At 43.0% G+C, this 19,217-nt stretch overlaps 1 protein-coding gene across 1 annotated transcript; it reads left to right on the top strand.

Annotated features, from left to right (window-relative positions):
- The first annotated feature begins 2,438 nt into the window (after nt 1-2,438).
- Nucleotides 2,439-19,046, top strand: LOC125722762 (NLR family CARD domain-containing protein 3-like). Its single transcript, XM_048998961.1, has 9 exons — nt 2,439-2,533; nt 3,010-3,111; nt 3,641-3,754; nt 6,970-7,033; nt 7,217-7,445; nt 8,367-10,077; nt 16,331-16,504; nt 17,376-17,549; nt 18,253-19,046. The coding sequence occupies exons 2-9, from the start codon at nt 3,050-3,052 to the stop codon at nt 18,434-18,436; spliced, it is 2,712 nt and encodes a 903-aa protein (XP_048854918.1). The 5' UTR covers nt 2,439-2,533; nt 3,010-3,049; the 3' UTR covers nt 18,437-19,046.
- The last annotated feature ends 171 nt before the right edge of the window (nt 19,047-19,217 follow it).

A 19,217-nucleotide genomic window follows, 5' to 3' on the forward strand; every position in this document is an offset into this window, starting at 1 on the left:
GAACATTATCAGTGTGCGTATTGAGGAAAGTAAATTGTGGGATTATTGATTGTTTATATGTATAAGAACGAATGTGTTTATCTGTGTGTTAAGTAGTTGTTTCGAAGCGAATCGACATAAATGTTTAAAAGTAATTGTATGTGTAAAAATGGAATGAGCGCGAGTGGAGTGCAAAGAACGCATGCGTCATGCAGAGCACTCGACAAGGATCGCCGCATACAGTCCTGTTTAACAAGCGGGTTTTTGTGCTTGTGTTTCAGTGTTTTTCCGGTGAAGTAAAAATCATCACATTATTGAAAAAGAACCCTATGCATGCCTGTAATTTATTCACCTTGTCCAAGTGTGCAACATAGACACATAGATAATATCCCCCCAAAACCCTACGAAGTGCCGCTGAGTCCGTGTCCATTTTTTGCATGAGACTGAGCTGATCATTTCCTGCCTGTAAACGAAAGTGAAATTAAGTGTCGACATTTTAAAGGCAGAGTCGCCATTTTATCAAGAAACATTTTATCAAGATTCTGGAGTAATGTAAAGATATTCTATGTTTCAAGGTAAGATTAAATTAATAATAAAATTGATATGTTTAACACAGCCTACATATACAGCGGAATTTAAAAATTTCAATATAATTAAACATTAAATATACGTCCGTACAGCACAGTAGGTACGTGTATCAGAAGATTTTTCAAAGATCTTGCCTGAAGAGTTTTCAAATTAACATCAATAATATTTAATTACTTGCGCTCAGCCATGAGTTCGCCTAATATACTGTGCTGCGTAACTATGGACCGGGACGTAGGCTGTAATATTTTGAAGCTATATTAAGTTTTTCTTTTATTAAGTGTTGGGGATTAATGCCAGTGTGCCGAAACATCCGGGTTAAACTCTATGCTTAACATTTTATTAAATCAAAGGTTTTACTACGGATCTGTTCTGTGTTCTCCAATCTGAAATGTGCTGATCTTAATTGTAGTCATACTTTGCAGTCGTATTTAAACTGTTTAATGCAAATAGTACGCAAGTCTGATTTTAATAATTGGTAAAGAATAAGTCAAACGCAACCCACAGCGCAGCTGAATGACAGAAGGTGGTGTCACTTACTCCGCCAAACCGTGAGTAGTGGAGCCGACCAATCACAACAAATCATTAACAGTAATAAGCTAGAAAGAGATCTCTCAATGGAGGAAATTGATGATTTTATATCGTCCAAGGCGTTTAGAGATTTTTCAATACCATCGATACGAGCCAAAATTCGGTCCAGCACAGAATCGGCGCCGCCCGCAATAGAATGGGAGTCGTCGTCTGCCTGACAAGCGGATACTTGTAGAGCTGATTAATTTTTTTTCTTGTCAGTGTGAGAACGAGTTGAGGAAAAAAATGGGAACATCTTTGTGACTTCGACATGGTTAAAGTATATTCGGAACTGTTGTAATAGCGATTTGGACTTGTCATACTTTTAGGTCCCTTGGAAATCAGTCTCAGAATCAGAATCGGGTTTATTGGCCAAGTATGTGAGCGAACACATACAAGGAATTAGATTCCGGTCGATGGTCTCAAGCACTACAGTGTAAAAACAACAATCTACAATATGAATATGTATTATGGATTTATATTTATAAATATAAAGGTAAATGTAAAAAAAATGTATAAAAGTTATTTGTACGTATAATATGTTTATACTATTTATAAATGTAAATATATTTATGGATACTGTGTATATATATATATATATATATATATATATATATATGTGTACATATATACATACACACACATATATACATAAAGTGTGTAAATGAACAATACGATATAGTAAGCAACGTAAATCTTATATACAGAAAATACAAATATTACAGAAATATATCCCACAGACTGTACATACAGTGCAGTTGCAGTGCTGTAGGTGTTTAGCAGTGTGACAGATCAGCTGTTTAGGAGGGAGATGGCGAGGGGAGAGAAGCTGTTCCTGTGTCGGGTGTCCTGGTCTGCAGGCTTCTATATCGTCTGCCAGAGGGCAGCAGGTCAGAGAGTCTGTGTCCAGGCTGTGTGGGATCTGTGATTATTTTCCTGGATCTTGAGAGATCTGAGATACTTAATCTCCTCCACTTGGAGAAGTACCTCCTCCCCGACCCAGAGAGCACTCCACCCTTTTCCGACTGAGGACCATGGTCTCGGATTTGGAGGTGCTGATCCTCATCCCAGCCGCTTCACACTTGGCTGCGAACTGCTCCAGTGAGAGCCGAAGGTCACAGTCCAGTGAAGCCAACTGAACCACATCATCTGCAAAAAGCAGAGACCCAATCCTGAGGTCACCAAACCCTCAGTGCCCTGGCTGTGCCTAGAAATTCCATCCATAAGTCTAGTCAGAACCTCACAGCCTCACTCACCAGCTCAGGCTTCTTCTCCACCAGAGAGATGACATTCCATGTCCCTAGAGCCAACTTCTGCAGCTGAGGATCCCAGTGAAATTCCCCGCCTTCGACCACTGCCCAATTCACACTGCACCCGACCCCTTTGGCCCCTCCTACAGGTGATGAGCCCACTGGAGGGGGAGCCTATGTGCCTTCTTCAGGCTGTGCCCGACCAGGCCCCATGGGTGCAGGCCTGGCTGTGGGGGGGGGGGAAGGGAGGGCCCGGTGACCCACATCCGGGGGAGGGAAACCGTGAATCTATGTTTTTCCTCATCATAAGGGGTCTAATGAGCTGCAGTTCGTCTGGTTCCTCACCCAGGACCTGTTTGCCTTCGGTGACCCTACCAGTTAGCTCCTGGGATCACTGGAACACGCAAACCCCTCCACCACCATAAGGTGTCATCTCCAGGAGAGGATGTTTATACATATAATTATTTATAAAAAATGTGGCATTGAAAGTTTGCATTAAACCTCTTTACTATGTGTAATTCTACACATGGAACATAACAGAATGGAGACACAATTCATCAGTTTGATGTAAAAATACTGAGTACTGGATATTGTGTATTTATCTACTTACCATTCATGTTCACAGAGGCCCCAGCAGGAATCATCTGGTCTGGATCAGCATAAAAATGAATGGATCTGCTTCTGAAATGCGCCCCCCTGTGGAGTGTAAGAGAAAGAGCCCTGAGAGGTAACAGTGTTACAGCCCACTAGCATGCATGTCTCTCTGGGTCTATAGTCAGGCCAGAACATAAAAGTAAACTGGGCTCCTAGCTGGGGCTGGACAGTGGGCAGCACTTTAATATGTGTAGCTTAATAAAAAGACCTCGCCATCTTCTGTCTTCACCGTCTTCTTCCACAATCAGCCAGTTAATTTATACTAGAGGTGAGTAACAGACCATCCCTCCTATACAAAATGGCCACATAACAAAACTAAACAAACAAACAAAAACATATATAAACAGGTAAAAAGGAACATCAGTCTAGTCTAGTTATGGAGGTTTTTAATGGTCATACTAAAAGTTTCATATAATATTTAAATTTTAGATGAGATAATTTCCTTAAAAGCTGACTGTAAATAAGTCTGTTTACATGAAGAGCTTCACAGCATATCAAAGTACATGAAGGCAGAGCAGAAGGCTAAACAGCAGTGTGATGCCGTCCCCATTGTATGAATTATATTTATACCATGAGGGTTTGTTTCCTCTCGCTGCCCACAGTGTCCTGGTGAAGAGAGCAGACTCCCCTGTACCTAGCTGTGTTTCCCTGAAGAGTGACAGGTCAATGGGCCCCCCACTCAACTTCAGAGAGGGACCTTTTCCTACAGATCAAAGGTAAATGTGCATTTAAACAAACACTGTTAATGACATTCAGACTCTCAGTCAAATGGCACAGAGACTCATACAAGCTATGAGGAAATAACATATTTATAATGAATGCACCAATTTTTACCTTTAACAGATTCCTTCACCTTGAGAATTTAAACAAAAGTTTTGTCTGTATTCTATATAAATAACATCTGAGGTAAATGGATGAGGATTACTGTAAAACCTGACTTTCTGCGAGCTGGAATTGGAAATTATTTAATTGCAAAGTGGATTTTTAATTTCAGTCCTCAGCACAGAGCTGGAAAAAACTGGTTTGCCTGTTTCCCCCCTGCATGTCCATTAAAGAATGACTCGACAATAGATTGTCAACATGCGAGATGGATGTTTTAATAAATTAATTGCACTCTCATGATTTCGTTAGATTATGCTCAGACGAAGGCTTTAGTTTAACATGTTTAATGGAACAATGTGGCTTAATAATGAACCAGTATCATCAGACAAAAAAGAGAAAGACTATTGGTTTGTTTGCCAAAGGTGACAATTAAATTTTGCTGATTCAGTGCAAATATAAGTAAACATTTTTAGAAGTAAATGAAATTTCTGTAGGATAACAAGTTTAAAAAGTGTACAGTACACAAAGAAAAAATCCTGAAAATACCATACAGTATAGTTCAATACATAAATATAGATAAAAAATTTTAAATAGTTAAAAATGGGACATTAAGGCTGGCTGTGGGGGCTGCACATCGACAGCAGGCATTGTGGTGTCTAACGGCAGCAGGCAGGAAAGATCCCCAGTAGCGCTTCTTAGCTCACGGTGGGGGAATGAGCCGGTGGCTGAAGGTGTCCCAAGATAGCGCCCCCTGGAGCCTCGGCTGGGTTATGGACCGGGCCAGTGGGGCCAGTGCCCTGGGGCCTCAGGATATTAGAAGCTGTGAGTGGCAACATTTATAGTGCAAACCATGAAATGCGCCCCCCTGTGGGGTGTAAGAGAAAGAGCCCTGAGAGGTAACAGTGTTACAGCCCACTAGCATGCATGTCTCTCTGGGTCTATAGTCAGGCCATAACATAAAAGTAAACTGGGCTCCTAGCTGGGGCTGGTCAGTGGGCAGCACTTTAATATGTGTAGCTTAATAAAAAGACCTCGGCATCTTCTGTCTTCACCGTCTTCTTCCACAATCAGCCAGTTCTTTTATACTAGAGGCGAGCAACAGACCATCCCTCCTGTCCAAGGCTTTTACAAGATAGACTTGCATAGTCTCACTTAATACGCACACCCGATATATTTAAGAAGACCAAATGAATGGATGAACGATATTGACCAAATGAGTCGGAAAGCGTGTAAAACAAGAGCAGTGTTTACTGGGTACAAAGGGCTGCATAGAAAACTGTCCTTCCTGCCTGCTGTGTCTCTGTGTGCTGGAGCCTGATGTCACTGGTTCTCTTCTGCTGTCATGAGAGAATCAGGAAGCCGCCCCAGTGAATAAAGCTTAACATGGCAGATACATCTTTCCAAACTACAACCCCGATTCCGAAAATGTTGGGACATTCTGCAAATTGCTAATAAAAACAGAATGCAGTGATATGGAAATCTCATAAACGTATATTTTATTCATAACAAAGTATAGAAAACACATCAGATGTTTAAACTGAGAACACGCATCATTTTAAGGAAAAAATAAGGTCATTTTGAATGTCACAGCAGCAACACGTCTCAAAAAAGTTGGGACAAGGCCATGTTTACCACTGTGTGGCATCTCCTCTTCTTTTAACAACAGTCTGTAAATGTCTGGGCACTGAGGAGATCAGTTGTTTGAGTTTTGGGAGAGGAATGTTGTCCCATTCTTGTCTGATACAGGATTCTATTTGCTCTACTGTCCTAGATCTTCTGTGCCATATTTTTCGTTTTATGATGCAGCAAATGTTCTCAAAGGCTGAAAGATGTGGACCGCTGGCAGGCCAGTTCAGTACCCGGACCCTTCTTCTAAGAATCCATCATGTTGTAATTGATGCAGTGTGTGGTTTGCATTGTCATGTGGGAAAATGCAAGGTCTTCACTGAAAGAGACGTCATCTGGATGGGAGCATCTGTTGCTCTAGAACCTGGATATAACTTTCAACATTGATGATGCCTTTCCAGATATGCAGGCTGCCCCTGCCATATGTACTAATGCACCCCCACACCATCAGAGATGCTGCCTTTTGAACTGAGTGCTGATAACACGCTGGGTGGTTCTTCTCCTCTTTAGTCCGGATGACATGGTGTCCCTGGTTTCCAAGAAGAATCTCAAATTTAGATTCGACTGACCACAGAACAGTTTTCCACTCAGCCGCAGTCCATTTTAAATGAGCTTTGGCCCAGAGACGACGTCGGTGATTCTGGATCATCTTCATATTCGGCTTCTTCTTTGAATGATAGTTTTAACTGGCATCTGTGCATGGCAGCGCGAATTGTGTTCACTGACAATGTTTGTGGGAAATATTCCTGAGCCTATTTAGTGATTCCATTACAGAATCATGCCTGTTTGTGATTCAGTGCTGCCTAAGGGCCAAAATATCACAGGCATCTAGTCTGGTTTTTCACAAATTTCTCCAGATTCTCAGAATCTTTTGATTACATTATGTGCTGTAGATGATAAAATATTCAACCTCTTTGCAGTTTCATACTGAGGAGCTTCTTTCTGAAATTGCTCTACTATTTGTCAGTGCAGTATTAGGGGGATAGTGACCCTCTGCCCATCTTTACTTCAGAGAGACACTGCAGCTCTAAGATGCTCTTTTTATACCCAGTCATGTTACTCACCTGTTGCCAATTGACCTAATTATTTGCAAATTGTTCCTCCAGCTGTTGGGTTTTTGTACCACTAACTTTTCCAGCCTCCTATTGCCTCCATCCCAACTTTTTTGAGACGTGTTGCTGTCATGAAATTCAAAATCAGCCAATATTTTTCATGAAATAGCAAAATGTCTCAGTTTAAACATCTGATATGTTTTCTATACTTTGTTATGAATATAATACAGGTTTATGAGATTTCCATATCATTGCATTCTGTTTTTATTTACAATTTGCACAATGTCCAAACTTTTTGGAAGTGGTGTTGTAATATACCACAGTGTTATTCTTTATCTGCAGTAACAGCAGTTTTAATGGGGAACTTTTCAGTCTTTCTGTTACATTTCTGTAGATGAATTGAGGTCTTTATGTTTCTGCCTAATTCACAGAGATCAAATGGAAGAATGCAGTGCAGATCTACATGATAAATCGGGTTTATCATCCATATTGAAGGTTTGTATTTATTGCTGATATATATTTTCTTGGCTGTTATGTCAATTAGCTTATATTTTATACAGCTGTATAATAAGAAATTCATCATCTTAAAGAAAATATGTTTTAATCTATGATTCACAAGTGAAATTCTGAAAAGGTTTGGTGTAAGTAGCAATAATTAACTCTGACTGTTTATTTTAGTCGCTAGAGGAAAAAGCCATGAAGTTCCTAAAAGAGGAACTGAAGACGTTTGTGAGGCACCTAGATCAGAATTACCCAGAATGCTCTGAGCCTCAACTGGAGGAGGACAATGACCTGGACTGTGATGGTCAGATGCAGAAGACCAGTGTTAGAGAGGTAGCTCTGAAGATCACACTGTACATCCTGAGGACCATGAAGCAAAATGATCTTGCTGACCTGCTGGACAAGAGTAAGAGCTTTATAACATTATGTACATGTACAATATTGTGCAAAAGCCTTAGGCAGGCAGAGAAAAGTATGTTTAAATGGTCTTCATGTTGGGGTAGAACTACTATAATATGTATGTCAAAATGTGTTTGCCATTTCAGAACCTCTCCCAACATCACCCTAATATTTACAGAAATCATGCAGTATATCCACGTATTTTTTTACTTGACCACTAACACACCTCATGTGGCTGATCAATATCTTCTTGAGTTTTAAACTAATTTAATTAATTAATGAAGTGAGCTGGTCGTGAAATTTAACAAATACATGGACTGGCTGTGGTGTGTCACGATCGTGTTCGCGGGAAGCGGCGATCGTGCGGGTCGGCAGGTAAGGAGAGGCAGGCAGGCAGTGATCAGGGCTAAACTGGGGTTTATTTACGACGAGACAGGAGCTTGAAACACACACCACACCGAATCCACAATGATGGACAAGGGGAACAGGTCAGACCAGGACTTAAATAGGACAAGACTAAGCAAAGTAATCAGACAGGGCTGGAAACAATCAGGGAAGCACACGTGGGTAATCAGGGGGCGTGGCACACACGAGGAGCCGACGAGCCGGGTCATGACATGGTGCCCCTGAGGAGAGGTTTGGGAAATGAAAAGGGGTTTTGTGTTTTTTTTGGTTCTGAGCAGATATACACTTACTACCCAGATAAATGGCTTTAAACATTTCCTTTGGCTGCCTAAGGCTTATTCACGGTCCTGTATTCGGTGTTCCAGTAAAATACTCATGATAGAACTTTCAGTTTCACATTCACAGTCACAGGGAAATATCTGGATATGTATGTGTAAAAAAGTGTGTTTTTGGAAAATATTCTTCCTCATACTGGTCAGGATCACGGTGAGAATTAGTGCATTTTTATCTCATTTCTTTTCAGGACAGCTCATGCTACAGGATATCAAAGCTAAACTTAAGAAGCAATTTGAGTGTGTATTTGAAGGGAAAGCTAAGGAAGGACAGCCAACACTTCTAAGTGAGATTTACACAGAACTCTACATAACTGAAGGTGGGACTGGAACAGTCAATGATGAACATGAAGTGAGACAGATTGAAACAGTATCCAAGAAAAGGCAAACAGAAGATACTACAGTCAAGTGCAAAGATATATTTAAACCCTTATGTGGGCGTGTGACACCGATCAGAACTGTACTCACGAAAGGGGTGGCAGGTATCGGGAAAACAGTCTCTGTGCAGAAATTTATTCTCGACTGGGCAGAAGGAAAAGCAAACCAGGATGTTCACTTCATATTTGCTCTTCCTTTCCGGGACCTGAATTTGATTAAGGGTGAATACAGTCTGATTGAACTGCTTCACCACTTTGTCCCAGAACTGAAATCATTTCAATCCACTGACCTGTTTAGCTCCAAAGTCTTGTTCATCTTTAATGGTCTGGATGAGTGTCGCCTTCCTCTGGATTTTCAGAACAATGAGAGCTGGTTTGATGTAACAAAGAAAACGTCACTAGATGTGCTGTTGACTAACCTCATTAAGGGGAATCTGCTCCCATCCGCTCTCCTCTGGATAACCTCCCGGCCAGCAGCAGCCAATCAGATACCTGCTAAGTGTGTCCACCAGGTGACAGAGATACGAGGGTTCAGTGATGCCCAGAAGGAGGAGTATTTCAAGAAGAGATTTAATGATCAGAGCCTGGCCAGCAGGATTATCGCACATGTGAAATCATCAAGGAGCCTCTTCATCATGTGCCACATACCTGTGTTCTGCTGGATTTCAGCCACTGTGCTTGAGAGGCTTTTTAGCGAGACTGACAGTGGAGAAATTCCAAGGACTCTGACTGAAATGTACACACACTTCCTGATCTTTCAGACAAGTTTAAAAAATGACAAATATATGAAAAACCATGAAACTAAGCTTAAGAAATACAGCAAGGAATTCCTTTTAAAACTTGGTAAACTTGCTTTTGACAACCTTGAGAAAGGCAATCTCATATTTTATGAGCATGATCTGTCAGAGAATGGCATTGATGTCACTGAAACTTCAGTTTACTCTGGAGTGTGCACAGAAGTCTTTAAAGAGGAGTATGGGTTGTACCAGGAGAAGGTGTACTGCTTTGTGCATCTGAGCATCCAGGAGTATCTCGCTGCTTTATATGTGTTTCTGTCAAACTCATCAGCTGACTTGCTGGAGACTGCAGTGGATCAGGCATTAGAGAGCAAGAATGGACACTTGGACCTCTACCTCCGCTTCCTGCTGGGCCTCTCAACAGACTCCAGTAAGACTCTGTTACAAAGACTACTGGGGCCGACAAGAATCAGCTCACATACCATTAAGGGTACAGCCCAGTACATCAAGAGGAAAATAAAGGAGAATTTATCTCCAGAAAGGACCATCAATCTGTTCCACTGTCTGACTGAACTGGGTGACAATTCTCTAGTAGAGGAAGTACAAAGATACCTGAATTCAGGAAACATTTCAGCAGATGACCTCTCACCTGCACAGTACTCAGCTCTGGCCTTTGTGATGCTGATGTCAGATGAGGAGCTGGATGTGTTTGACCTGAAGAAATACATCAGATCAGATGAAGAGCACTGCAGGCTGCTGCCTGTGGTCAAGAACTCCAGGACGGCTCTGTAAGTGACGTGGGGATGGGAAATCATGTCTGGTCTGGCAGTAATGCATGAATATTGTTTGAAATGTGTAATATATATTATATCTTTCTCCTCATGCATTAATAAATGGGTTTTATTTTGATAATCATAGCTATATCTGTTTGTATAGCAGTAGCTAATCTTGACCACAGACTTTATAATGACTGAAGGTAGTGATGTCACTTTTTGTTTGTTACTACGTTTCCATTCCCATCCAGTCTGCCTTCTGATCACAGGCACAGCATCCTAACCTGCTATAGAAACAGTGAGGGCTCTTTATCCACAGGGTGTATAAGTGGTATGTGAGTGTTATTGTCAGCAGGCGTGTTCATGTGATGGAGCCCAGAGCTGGGAGCTTCTGTATGACTGCTGTCTCTGGCTGCTCACTGGCGCCCTCTGCTGGCCTCAGCTGCACCTGGCTGAGGATGTGAGGACACATCTAGTCCGGCAGACATAGATAAACATTGTTTAAAATATAAAATGAATATGTATATATGTAATTTATTTCCCCTCTTTTATCAACAAGGTTCCTTTTTAATCTAGTTTATATTAACTGAAGGTAGTGATGTAGTAAAAACAAAAAAGACAAGATTTACACGACCTTCCTTTGTGTAACAAATAACCAAAGATACAGCATCATACAGAATGGTCCAGTTTTCATTAATAGTGGGAAAACCACTCATATTTGTTTCAGTTCTGGATGCTGTAGGAAGCATTTCTGTAAATACTGGGTGTGGTGCGTGACTCTTTGGGTTTGGACTCTGTGTCCATGAGCGGACGGTCGCTGGTTCAGATCTCTTGGCCGGCAGAGTGATGTCATCGCTGAGTCCTTGAGCTCCAGGGGTGCTGGATGCTGGCCGATCCTGCGCTGCGACCCCCAAACTTCCTCTCACCTGTATATGTGTCTGTGTGTCTCTCGGAGAGCAAGATGGGAGGGACGAAAAGACAATTTCCCCATGGGGGTGAATGAAGTATCATTATTCATAAATCATTCAAACAAACATTTTTTATAAAAGCCTATTTCACAGGACTGATAGCTCTCCGATTAGTGTATTGTTGGTTAGGGCTGGGCGATAAGTAAGAAAATGTGTATTTAGTTTAAAGATATCGCAATAAACAATCATTTTGAGTCCTCCCCCTAAACACTGAATGCAATTTCAGTTCAGTTCAGTTTTATTTGCATAGTGTGTTTTCACAACATTACATCATCTCAAAGCACTTTACAGCATCCCTGCCCAAAGCCCCTAGTGAGCAAGTCAGAGGGGACAGTGGCAAGGAAAAGCTACATAGAAGGAAGAATCCTTGGGAGGAACCAGATACAAAGGGAGAGCCCATCCTCCAGGGGGCAGTAGAGGAAGCCCTAAACCTAACCAGACTGAAAGGGGGAGCCCATCCTCCAGGGGGCAGCAGAGGAAGCCCTAACCCTAACCAGACTGAAAGGGGGAGCCCATCCTCCAGGGGGCAGCAGAGAAAGTCCTAATCCTAACCAGACCCAAAGGGGGAGCCCATCCTCCAGGGGGCAGCAGAGGAAGCCCTAACCCTAACCAGATACAAAGGGGGAGCCCATCCTCCAGGGGGCAGCAGCAGGCCAGAAGGACGTCACAGATAGTGGAGACGTCACAGGCAGCAGGGTAGGCAGGATATCTTGAAAATGTGGGGTCTCCAGGCAGCACAGCCCAGGGGGAGCATAGAACAGGGCTAATATAATAATTTTTTTTAGTGTTTGTATGAACTCTGGCTGCTGCATTTTGTACCAGCTGACGTTTATGTGAGGATCCAGATGGGCACCCAGAAAGGAAGGCATTACAGTATCCAGCCTGGAAGTTATAAAGGTGTTGCTGCATCACCAGGTAATGTAAACGATCGGTAGCGAAGCTCCTCTCACGGCCAATGAGAGGGAGTCTCACAATATTTCAGTCGAGTTTGAGGTTTTAGAGCTTTGTAGCCAAATCGCACAGAGGCAGGGACTATTGTGAGCACTCAATGAACAGAGGCTGAAGTGGTTGATACCAAACATGCCATATCAGCCTAGCGGTTCACACCGAATACCATCTGTAATGATTAATTAATGATTACTATATTATGTCATTATGTTATATTACTCACAGCAATCACTGGTCTAAGTGGTCTAGGTTGCACCTCAATCAGAGGTTACCCTTTATACGGACATTATATGACATATTCTCATGTCAGCAGCACATCCTACCCTTAGATAGGCATGGTAGAATACAAGGATCAGATAAGGGCTGCTGAGGAATGTGGAAAAGAAAAGGGGGTGAAGGTTTGTCAGTCAAAGAAAAAGAGTCTTTCAAAGTTAGGACACATTACAAACATAACCTCTCTGTATATTGAGACTAGTAGTTATGGGTAAATAAATATACAGATATACTGTACAACAACCAAACTTAAAAGAAACTTTCTTTAGGGTGTTGGTCTGTTGGGTGAGTGGTATGTAAGGCAGGATGTCTGGGGAGGGGGTTGTGTGCCAAGTTGAGGGACCCCTGTCCTTGAGGTCCACTCTGCTGTCCGTAGGTCGTTAAAACTTTGAGCAATAAAAGTTGGAGTGCTGGCCCCCCTTGTTATCTGTGTGTGTTTAAGTGTGTCTGTGTGTGTGGGGTCACGAACCCCCCTTTGAGGCCTAGGCCAATGTGTGCCTCTCGTACCAGGGTAGGCCTTGTCTCAGGCCACCTGGAATTTAAGCTTTGTGATATGTACATGTGTGATCCTACACCAGATTTAAAATGGGTAACCTTAAAAGGGAAATACTGTTCTGCAAAGCAAGCACAGTTTGTGGAAACACGACCTTAAAGTCATAAAGCAGGCTAACAGAACTGCTTAGGTTGTTAGAATGAAAGGAAGTTGGTTTACTTGTTTGCAGAGTGGATGGGGTCTTGGCAGTATTAAATAATACCTGCTTTTCTTTCTAGTAGAATAAATGACTGTAATGCCCTCTTGTCTGTTTCACATCTACTGTTTCACATCTACAACGGGCCCAGAATACCGCTGGCGGAGTGTTAACATGCACCAGGCACAGGGATCACATCTACAACGGGCCCAGAATGCCGCTGGCGGAGTGTTAACATGCACCAGTCACAGGGATCACATCTACAACGGGCCCAAAATGCCGCTGGCGGAGTGTTAACACGCACCAGTCACAGGGATCACATCTACAACGAGCTCAGAATGCTGCTGGTGGAGTGTTAACACGCACCAGTCACAGGGATCACATCTACAACGGGCCCAGAATACCGCCGGCGGAGTGTTAACACGCACCAGTCACAGGGATCACATCTACAACGAGCTCAGAATGCTGCTGGTGGAGTGTTAACATGCACCAGTCACAGGGATCACATCTACAACGGGCCCAAAATGCCGCTGGCGGAGTGTTAACACGCACCAGTCACAGGGATCACATCTACAACGAGCTCAGAATGCTGCTGGTGGAGTGTTAACACGCACCAGTCACAGGGATCACATCTACAACGGGCCCAGAATGCCGCTGGCGGAGTGTTAACACGCACCAGTCACAGGGATCACATCTACAACGGGCCCAAAATGCCGCTGGCGGAGTGTTAACACGCACCAGTCACAGGGATCACATCTACAACGGGCCCAGAATGCCGCTGGCGGAGTGTTAACACGCACCAGTCACAGGGATCACATCTACAACGGGCCCAAAATGCCGCTGGCGGAGTGTTAACACACACCAGTCAGAGGGATCACATCTACAACGGGCCCAGAATGCCGCTGGCGGAGTGTTAACACGCACCAGGCACAGGGATCACATCTACATCGGGCCCAGAATGCCGCTGGCGGAGTGTTAACACGCACCAGTCACAGGGATCACATCTACAACGGGCCCAGAATGCCGCTGGCGGAGTGTTAACACGCACCAGGCACAGGGATCACATCTACATCGGGCCCAGAATGCCGCTGGCGGAGTGTTAACACGCACCAGTCACAGGGATCACATCTACAACGAGCTCAGAATGCTGCTGGTGGAGTGTTAACACGCACCAGTCACAGGGATCACATCTACAATGGGCCCAGAATGTCGCTGGCGGAGTGTTAACACGCACCAGTCACAGGGATCACATCTACAACGAGCTCAGAATGCCGCTGGCGGAGTGTTAACACGCACCAGTCACAGGGATCACATCTACAACGGGCCCAAAATGCCGCTGGCGGAGTGTTAACACGCACCAGTCACAGGGATCACATCTACAACGGGCCCAGAATGCCGCTGGCGGAGTGTTAACACACACCAGTCAGAGGGATCACATCTACAACGGGCCCAGAATGCCGCTGGCGGAGTGTTAACACGCACCAGTCACAGGGATCACATCTACAACGGGCCCAGAATGCCGCTGGCGGAGTGTTAACACGCACCAGTCACAGGGATCACATCTACAACGGGCCCAGAATGCCGCCGGCGGAGTGTTAACACGCACCAGTCACAGGGATCACATCTACAACGGGCCCAGAATACCGCTGGCGGAGTGTTAACACGCACCAGTCACAGGGATCACATCTACAACGGGCCCAGAATGCCGCTGGCGGAGTGTTAACACGCACCAGTCACAGGGATCACATCACACCTGCTCTCACATCCCTGCACTGGCTTCTAGGATTGATTTTAAAGTTCATTTGCTAATTTGTAAATATTTACGTGGTTTAGCTCTGTCCTGCCTCAGTAACAAGACTGTAATGTATGTCCCAGGCAGATCAGTCAGATCATCCAGCAGTAATTTACTGATTATTCCTAAAACCAGGCTGGGGAGGGAGGGGGCAGCTTTTAGTCACTATGGGCCAAAACTCTGGAACTCTCTCCCAGAAAACCTGAGAGCTACTGAATGTCTCAGTACTTTCAAAACTAGGCTGAAAAGGCATCTTTTCACCAACGCATATAACAATCTATGATAATCAGTTGTATTATTTTATGCTTTTATTAATATCAGTAATTGTGGGGGGGCGGTCGCTTCCCCCAGAAGACATAGGGGCTAGAGGCCCCTTTGAGGAGGGGACCTTAAAGAGGACATGGGTGGTTAAAGTCCTTTATGATGGTTTTTAATTTTATTTTTTTAAAACATTTTTACTCTATTTTTATTTCTTTTGCACTTATTGTTATTTATTCTGAGCTTATTTGAATTTCTTTTTCTTCTTTTTAAATGTTTGCAAAATTCTTTATAAACGCTGTGGCTAAAATGCGCTATATAAATAATGATTGATTGATTCAGATAGATAGATGAGAGAGAGAGTTTACTTTTAACCACCTTCATTAAACAGTTAGCAACCAATCCTAATCACAGCCCTGGTGGGGCCAGGGACACACTTAAAGCAGTGCCTGAGACTAAGATACGAAAAACTGAGTAGGGAAGCTCAAAATTCCCACCAGAAAGCTGCACTTGAATGACTGACATTCTGGCTGCTGACTCAGAGATAGAAGTTGGTGATGTGACAATACTGAACTTACAAGAATGGCGAACGCATGGTTACTGCATTGGACAATGCTTGTGAAATTCTGTGCAATGTTTCTTTTTAACTGCTTCAGAATCTTTGGCTAGAAAGCTGAACTGAAAGCAAATCATGAATCTTTCTGTTTTCTTGCTTTGTATGTAGCCTAAGCGTATTTCCTCAGCAAAGACGATAATCGCCGGTTAGTCACGGTCAGATATCGACACCGGGATACTTGTCTGATTACGCTCATTACTGATAATATCGTCATATCACCCAGACATAATTGGTGATTTGACATGTTCCCAGGTATAACAATACAGGGAGAGAAAGGATTTTACTCATGGGATCAGGAATCCAAGTGCCAGTTGCTGCTGCATTAGCTGCTGGGAATGTTCACATCTCCTCCTTTCAGTGATACGTGTCGAGTGTAGGGACACCTGGCAGAAAGATGGCTAAGGACTGCACTGGAAGCACTGGTCTGACTGTTATGGGAGGTTCACGTCCATCTTGCTGTTGATGTGTTCCTATGTATTCCTATAGCTTGTACTTAATGTTTTTACCTCTAGTTTTGAGCAAAGGTGCACTGACTCACAATTAGTGATCATGTGACTGCAGCAGATTGTCAGGACGCACAGAACACTCTGCAGACTATAATTCATTTTGAAGTGTAAGCTGTGCTGCTAATTATAATGAAAACAAATGCTTATTGTAATGCTTTGTATTTTACTAATGTGTCGGATGTGTATATGTCTGTGTCTTAAAGTGTTTTCTGTTTCAGGCTGAACAGCTGTGATCTCATAGATAAACACTGTGAAGTGCTGTCTTCAGCTCTCAGATCAAACTCCTCACCCCTGAGAGAGCTGGACCTGAGTGACAATGACCTGCAGGACTCAGGAGTGAAGCTGCTCTCTGCTGGACTGGGGGACTTACACTGTAAACTGGAGATACTGAGGTCAGTATTACTGAGTATTCCACACTGTAAACTAGAGATACTGAGGTCAGTTTTACTGAGTATTCCACACTGTAAACTGGAGATACTGAGGTCAGTATTACTGGATATTTCACACTGTAAACTGAGGATACTGAGGCCAGTATTGTGGGGTATTCCACACCGCAAACTGGAGATACTGAGGCCAGTATTACTGGATATTCCACACTGTAAACTGGAGATACTGAGGCCAGTATTACTGGATATTCCACACTGTAAACTGGGGATACTGATGCCAGTATTACTGGTTATTCCACACCGCAAACTGGAGATACTGAGGCCAGTATTACTGGATATTCCACACTGTAAACTGGGGATACTGATGCCAGTATTACTGGATATTCCACACCGCAAACTGGAGATACTGAGGCCAGTATTACTGGATATTCCACACTGTAAACTGGGGATACTGAGGCCAGTATTACTGGATATTCCACACTGTAAACTGAGGATACTGAGGCCAGTATTGCTGGGTATTCCACACCGCAAACTGGAGATACTGAGGCCAGTATTACTGGATATTCCACACTGTAAACTGGGGATACTGAGGCCAGTATTGCTGGGTATTCCAAACCACAAACTGGAGATACTGAGGTCAGTAATATTGGGTATTCCACACTGTACGCTTTAGATACTGAGGTCAGTATTACTGTGTATTCCACACTATAAAGAGGAGATAGTGAGCAATTAGCTAAGGGAAAGAGAGGAGGGGTCCTGCCTTGTCTTAGACACTAAACTGTAATTCTTGAATTATTTATTAGAGCATCACATTTATTTAATAATTATAATGGTGAGGTGATATTATTTACTGGGGAGTTTCTGTCTTTCTCTGCAGGCTGTCAGGCTGTAGAGTCACAGAAGAAGGCTGTTCTTCCCTGGCTTCAGCTCTGAGGTCAAACCCCTCACACCTGAGAGAGCTGGATCTGAGCTACAATCACCCAGGAGATTCAGGAGTGAAGCTACTCTCTGCTGTACTGGAGGATCTCAGCTGTAAACTGGAGAAGCTGCAGTGAGTACAAAATATGCATTTTACACAAAAGTAACTGGACAGCAAGAAAACCCACAATGCCTTTCAGCAGTTACATAATAAACAAACACAAACAGCTTCTGTTTTCTTCTCCTACGTCCTTATATCCCACAATCTTATCAGCCCTCGATCCATGCTAGAAATAATTAAGCAGGGAAGCAGGAAACATCCATTCAACCATATTGTGACGTCCGCTGAGCGGAGGAGCAGGCAGACAGGGCAGTGGAGCCGTGAAGACAAACGGAGTTTATTAAGGGCAGACGAGGAAACACGGCTCACAACATCAATGACAGATCTAGGGAAACAGACCTGAACACGGACTGAAATACACAAGACAAGCCGAAATAACAGGAAACAGCTGGTCAGAATCGGGGCAGCAGACGTGGTTAATGAGGGGGCGTGGCACACGAGGATCACACGAGCTGGGCGTGACACATATAATCCATGCAAAACATTTGTGTTGGTTAGCAAAGTTAACAGCACTGTTACAGATAAACATGCTGACTTTAACGTGTTATGGACAAAAAAATAATGGACACCAAATAGAATCGGAATGATTGTTAAAATTATTTTTAATAATTTAATTGTTTTCTGAAAATCCATTATGTCATGACCCTTATCCTCCTCATTTGAATACAGTGCTGCAGTGTAAAAAGTGGATTTAAAAGTGTTTAATCTTTTTAAGGGTGGGCCGGTGTGAACTCACAGAGAAATGCTGTGAGGCACTGGCTTCAGCTCTCAGATCAAACTCCTCACCCCTGAGAGAGCTGGACCTGAGTGACAATGACCTGCAGGACTCAGGAGTGAAGCTGCTCTCTGCTGGACTGGGGGACTTACACTGCAACCTGGAGATACTGAGGTCAGTCTGACTGGGTATTCCACACTGTAAACTGGGGGTAGTGAGGTGAGTATTACTGGGTATTTCACACTGTACGCTGGAAATACTAAGGTAGAAAATAACTAATGATTTCAAAATAAAGCAGGAGTATCTAAGTCTAGGGGTTGACTTAAAAAATAACATTAGATTCGCTACAGTAAGTGGAATGTCGAAAGTAAGACTGCATTGGAGGTTAAGGATGACATTAAAAGTTTCTTCCAATATTTTAACTCCAAAAGAGCTCTAAAAGCTGAAATCACTCATCTGCAGGATAGTAACGGCCTTATAATTGAAAATGAAAATTAATATAGTAAATGAGTTTAATGATTATTTTACACGGGTGTTCACAGTAGAGGACATGATTAAATTACCACCATTTAGTACAAATACAGTGTCCTATATAAACAATATACAGTCCCTCCACAATTATTGCCCCCCTTGTAAAGATTTGTAAAAAGGGTTAGAAAAAAATCCACCTTTTAGTGAAGCAGCTTCATCTCACACTGAAAAAATGAGAAAAATCCAACCTTTCATTGAAATAAATTTATTCAAAGAAAAACAAATCCTTCATCAAGAAATAATTATTTTCAACAAAAACGATTATTGGCAGCCCTGCTTTTAATACTTTGTACAGCCTGACTTTGCCAGTATAACAGCACTGAGTCTCCTATAACATTTTATAAGGTTGGAGAATACAGAGCAGGGCATCTGAGACCATTCCTCTTTACAGAATCTCTCCAGATCACCCAGGGTCCTCGGCCCTCTCTTGTACA

This window comes from Brienomyrus brachyistius, unplaced genomic scaffold (genome assembly GCF_023856365.1).
Source record: "Brienomyrus brachyistius isolate T26 unplaced genomic scaffold, BBRACH_0.4 scaffold42, whole genome shotgun sequence".
Lineage (NCBI taxonomy): Eukaryota > Metazoa > Chordata > Actinopteri > Osteoglossiformes > Mormyridae > Brienomyrus > Brienomyrus brachyistius.

Excerpts from the sequence above, each read along its gene's own strand:
- LOC125722762 (XM_048998961.1), top strand. The coding sequence starts at position 3,050 with ATGAATGGATCTGCTTCTGAAATGCGCCCCCCTGTGGAGTGTAAGAGA. Across the intron at positions 16,505-17,375 it reads TGTAAACTGGAGATACTGAG|GCTGTCAGGCTGTAGAGTCA; the intron begins GTCAGTATTACT and ends CTTTCTCTGCAG. Across the intron at positions 17,550-18,252 it reads TGTAAACTGGAGAAGCTGCA|GGTGGGCCGGTGTGAACTCA; the intron begins GTGAGTACAAAA and ends AATCTTTTTAAG.